Below are 6,000 nucleotides of genomic sequence, written 5' to 3'. Positions count from 1 at the left end.
GACATATTTTTTTAAGCGTAACAGGAATGAGTCACATGTAGATTGTAATTCACAAATACTTAAATAAGTGACTAATGAAAACTCATTAAGCCCTGTTATTACAATTTTATGTCGCATACATATCACAAAAAGCATACACAAAATAATGAGTATGTTGGAAATACTTGACTTTTCAAAAATTGGAGGACTCGAATTTGGCGTTATTTTGAAAACGGCCGATATGATATCGGGTTAAGCAAGAAGAAAATATTGAGCGACTAACCCCATGGGTTTGTCCGCAGCCCTCGTTAACTTATAGCCTGACTCAGGGACGGCTGGTAATAATGGGCAGGGTGGGCAAATACCAGCCTGTTTTTTTCAAGTTATATGCTGTATTACCAGGTCCGAAATAAACAAAATTAAATTAGATAATTTCAAAAGTTACTACTTAAACTTGATACTTCGTACTGAAATCAATTTGTGTGTATTTTTGATAGATTGCGAATCACCATGCACCCCGTAATGCATAATCCAGGAAATGCTCCTGTTCTTTTTATCACCCCCCCCCCCCCCCCCACCCCAACCACTCCACACCACTCCGCCCACATCGTCATCTCAACGTCACGTCGCCTGACGGTGAACTAACTCCGATTTTTGCTGTCTGGCCTCTCTAGTACTTGGTCGGGCTAATTCAAATGAGCCCACCTTATTAACCAGTTAAAACTAAATAGAGATTTTGGCAAACGAACTTTTTCTTATTTATTGCCTTACTTGTGCTGGTGGTACCATTAATGTAATGACTTTGGGAAGGTTCCAGTATTGAATTAAATGTATTAATTTACTAATATATCAATTTATTATTCATTTATGTTGTTTTTTATAATTTGTTTATCCATTTAAATTATTTCTTTTTTTTCTCGTTTTCTTTAGTGTTTCTCAAAACTCATTTATTTAAATTGTTTACTTATTCGTTCTTTTTATTTTTATTTTTGTTTTTAAACTAATTAATTTGTTAGTTTTTTTTCAAATTCTTTAAGTTATTACCGCTGTATTTTTAAAAGAAAATTTTTGCCAGACTAAATATTTTTTCAAAACAATGTAATTTTCTATTTTATTCCCTTTAATAAAACAAAACACTTTTATTCGAAAGTCACGACTAAATAAATATATAAAATACAACCACTATTTTGATTTTCTCATCTCAACAACTGAATTAGTATAATATATGAGATGTACTCTTCTGAGAAAGGAGTGAGTTGAATTCTAAGTAAGGAAATAAATACGTTTAAGGCAAGGGTGGGCAGATTCCGTACTTGCCCGTCCTGAATCTAATACATAGGCTACATAAGATAGTTCGCGATGAAGAGGCGGGAAGCAAGGGGTTGGTTGGGAAGGAGCAAGGATAACAGTGTAGTGTCGTTATTGTGATAGTCTAACGAATGCATGCATGAGGAGAGATTGGTGACATTATTTTGTCTTTATTGTAATATCGTATGGTAATCATCATTGTCGACGACATCGTCGTTGTCACCATCACCCAATGATGAAAATGCGCCTTATAAATGTCATGTATTATTATCATTATCATCATCATCATCATTATGCGTCTATATATATATATATATAATATATATATATATATATATATATATATATATATATATATATATATTGTGTGTGTGTGTGTGTGTGTAGTGTGTGTGTGTAATTGGATGCGTGTGAACTTTTGTTCGTATGTCCGAAACTGCAGTATGTAATTTTTTTTTTTTAATGATGGTCAATGTGAAGCGCTTCGAAGCTTCGGCACAAGCGCTTCAAAAATGTACATTTATTATTATTATTATTATTATTATTATTATTATTATTATTATTATTATTATTATTATTATTATTATTATTATTATTATTATTATCATCATGATCATCATCATGATCATCATCATCATCATCATCATCATCATCATTGAGAATAACAACAACATTAACTACAAGTACTAGAATCGCAATAAAAACAATATCAACATCATCATATAATTTCCGTCATCGTCTCCACAACTATCATTCTAACCAACAGCACCACCAAAACCACTACCATAATAAATCCTCCCTCACCGCCTCCTCCTCCTCCTCCTCCACCACCACCACCACCTCTACCACTATTCCAACCACTACCACCACCGGTACAATAATTCTAACCCCCACCATATCTACCACCAACACCATCACAACCACTCCTTTGATTTACAAGTTGTTTTTGCAAGTTAAGTTTGAGAAGAGAAATGATAACAATTATCACTAAAAAGATCATTTATTTTACAAGCACTATTCCTCGTCACCTTGACATCTCTAACCGCCCAAAACCGTCGGGCGAAGGTAGCTATTATCGTCTTTTATCATAACCAAAACATAGATACTCAACTGCCTTTGTTTTAAATGTTTGATGTTTGGCATTTTAATTACTGCAGTAGTATCTCAGTTGTGTTTCTTACGGTGTCCCCTACACAACACCAAGCGATTAAATTTCCCCACTTTAACCTATCAACCATTGAGTTCGAATTTACTCAAACTTGACGTCATGTTACGTTTTATCGTTTTCACCAAAAATGATGCAATTTGAGCTCTGAATGAAACTCGAGTCATATCGCTGTTTTTGCGTCTCGATTAAAACTTTAAAGTTACTACTACTGAAAACAAGTAATGTAACAGAATATTAATCACGCCGTTTAGGGGTTAAAATATCTCTTTAATTTCTCGAGTGAACAAAATGGACTTGTATTGTCAAGGTGTTGTATTATGTCTTGTCACTTTATTTTTAGTTGTATCCTCTTTCGTGATTCATTTTTGATTGCTTTTGGAAATAATTAAAAGCTACGGGTATTGCCATTTCATTGTGAATGTGATTATTTGTGGTTGAAATATTTAAGGGGAATTATGAATGAAATTGACAACATCTTTCTTCGGAATTCGTCTACTTTTTCATTCAATGAAAAGTTGGAGATAAAACGTCTTGGACCACACCAGCCTCGTGATTTGATCATTGTTAAAGATAAAAGAAAGTTTAAAACGTCTTGGTTTGAAAAATTTAAATGGCTTACTGTAAGCGTTGCAAAAAAGAAATTGTTTTGTTTTTACTGTGTTCTCTTTAATGGAAAATCTTGCTGGTCAACAACAGGATTTGATGATTTGAAACACTTGTCTGAAAGCTTATCAAAACATAATACCTGTGCAACACATATATCCAATGCTGTGAAATTCAAATTTTTAGGAAGTACAGACATCGGTCGGCAGATTAGTGAAAGCTATAGTCTTTATATCCAAAAACACAATGAAGATGTGAAGAAAAATCGATACATATTGTCCAAAATCATTGATTGCCTTAAGCATTGCGCGATTCACGAACTCCCTCTTAGAGGCCACGATGAGAGCCAAAGTTCTTTGAACAAAGGTATTTTCATTGACACTATTCATCTGCTTGCAAGTTCAGATAACATTCTCTCACATCTATCCCAAGCGACAGTTAACAAATACACATCAAAAATAATTCAAAATGAGCTTTTAGACTCTGTACTCTACGTCTACAATGAGGATTTAAAGAAAGATTTAGAAAATGCCCGATTTGTTGCTGTTCAGGCAGATGAAACAACTGACGTTTCCAATCAGTCTCAATTTGTAATTATTTTAAGATATTGCAAAGATGGCGAAATATATGAGCGATTTTTAAATTTTGTTCCTGTTACAGATAGGTCAGCAGAGGGTCTCTCTATTGTCATTAAGTCACAATTAGATCAATTTGATTTAAAACACAAACTGATTGCTCAATCGTATGATGGCGCGAATGTGATGAGTGGTAAAAATACAGGAGTGCACGTTCGGATGAAACATTGGTTTCCATACGCACATTTCGTTCATTGCTACGCGCATCAATTAAATCTAATATTGAGACAAGCGTGCTCAGCAGTTCAAGCGATTAGAATATTTTTTGCCCAATTGGATGGCTTTTCACCATTCTTTTCAATTTCCCCAAAACGCGCCGATCTTTTAAGATCAATCACTTCTAGTCGGCTTCCCAGACCAGCACAAACTAGATGGAATTTTCAGAGCAGGTGCCTTTCTAGTGTTCAAGATTTAAAAGAAGAGTTACTTGAATGTTTTAGGAAAATTCAGACTGAAGACGGTTGGGACGCTATATCGGTGCGCGAAGCTGTTGGACTCGAACGAATCCTGAATACTGAGGAATTCAATTTTTATTTGACCCTCTTTAATAGGATTTTTAGCCATGCTAACATTTTATTTGCATACCTGCAAAACAGAACAATAACCGGACCAGATATAATTCAGAGCGTTGAAGATTTCAAATCTAATATTTCAAAAATAAGAGCAGATGTTGACAGTCTCTTTAATGAAATTGTTTGCTCAACCGATACTCAGTCAAAAAGAAGACCTCAAAGCAATTTAACCGCTCATGCAAAAGAGGCTTGTGATATTGTAGTTACTCATATAGAGGAAAGATTTTCTCAATATGAACAAATATCCTTATTTTCACTTGTGAACCCTATGAAATTTTTGACTTACGTGGAATCAAAACCTTTAGAGAAAATAAAACTTGTCTGCCAGTATTACCCGTTTTTAGACAAAAAGAGATTAGAAAACGAACTTGAAACCGTGTATTCCAACAATATATTTCAACTGCTAGAAAGCTCGCAACAGCTTTTAAAGGAAATAATTGAACTAGACCTCGAGGATGATCTGCCAATGGTGTCAACGTTGTTAAATATTACGTTAACAACACCAGTCTCCACCGCAGAAAGTGAACGGCTATTTAGTACTTTAAAGCGGATCAAAACATGTGTGCGGAATACCATGGGACAAGAGCGCTTGAATGCGCTCACTGTGATGTCCGTGCATAAACAATGGTTGTCCAAAATTGAACTTAACGACATGATCATCAATCATTTTGCATCATCAAAGACTCGACGAATGGATTTAATCTATAAATAGGTTGGTACATAAACATGAACTATAATTTATTTTTAAATGTCGTTAATTACATTAGTTATTTGCGTATATATATATATATATATATATATATATATATATATATATATATATATATATATATATATATATATATATATATATATATATGACCGAATCATCTTTGCCCGACCACTATAAATAGGCTAGAACCGCCACTGAGCCTGACATTAAAAAAACTTGAGCTTCTATACAGAGCAATATCCACTAAACGTGCTCAAAGCGTTTTACAAGTGGTCGCTATCCAACAGCAACACTTAACTTATAGGACGGGACATGACGCCTGTGATGCGATATTACAAATTTTTTTGGACAGAGACAACGCTGTCAACGGCCAGGTGCTCATTTTACATCTGAGTACGCTGTGAGAATGTGAGTAAAGAACCTTTTCCAATGACTCAATTATGCGCCGAGCAAAGCTCGAACCCAGGACCTTCCGACCCGAAAGCGAGTGTCATACCACTAGACCACATAGCAGCACCCACTAAGACCCATGTTTTGACGTCATTTTTAGGTTTGTGGACCGCCTAGTGAGTTGTCTTTAGTAGTGGTCAAGGAAACAAGTGATCCCATTGGTTGAACTGTTGAATACAACTCACGATTTGTTTTCTTTTGTGGCCAAAGACTTGTCTTTTGACGTCATTTGTTGGTCAGTATCAGACCATGAGTTCACGTATATATTCAAAACGTTTATTTTAGGCAATTGGATTCAATAGTCTGATGTCACGTCGCCCAGCAACGGCGGCCATCGTGGTTCTAAACAAAGAAAATCTGTACTTTTTATTCTTCATGCTGGCTAGAACTTTTCATGTCTTGTTATCAGAATGTGTAAAAGTCAAAACATGATCAGATTTATATTTGTTTTTTTTTTCCTCTGGAAACGGTTTTATGCTCGTCGAAGAAATATTTCATAAGGACGTCCGCCATTGTTAAGATAGTTTAGAGCCAGTTACTAAGTTGCCATGCGTCATTGCGAGGGAAGTGACG

General features: G+C 35.0%; 1 protein-coding gene across 1 annotated transcript; it reads left to right on the top strand.

The window, feature by feature from the left end:
* Positions 1–2,910: 2,910 nt before the first annotated feature.
* LOC144975879 (zinc finger MYM-type protein 1-like) lies at positions 2,911–4,977 on the top strand. The gene has a single exon (XM_078920063.1). It carries the CDS (start codon positions 2,911–2,913, stop codon positions 4,975–4,977), a length of 2,067 nt encoding a protein of 688 aa, XP_078776189.1.
* The last annotated feature ends 1,023 nt before the right edge of the window (positions 4,978–6,000 follow it).

Source organism: Berghia stephanieae, chromosome 6 (genome assembly GCF_034508935.2).
Source record: "Berghia stephanieae isolate SIO BIC M18660-M18661 chromosome 6, UCSD_Bste_1.3, whole genome shotgun sequence".
In the NCBI taxonomy this organism is placed as follows: domain Eukaryota; kingdom Metazoa; phylum Mollusca; class Gastropoda; order Nudibranchia; family Aeolidiidae; genus Berghia; species Berghia stephanieae.
Note: the sequence above shows the minus strand (reverse complement) of the source record. Positions and strands in the feature narration are given on the sequence as shown.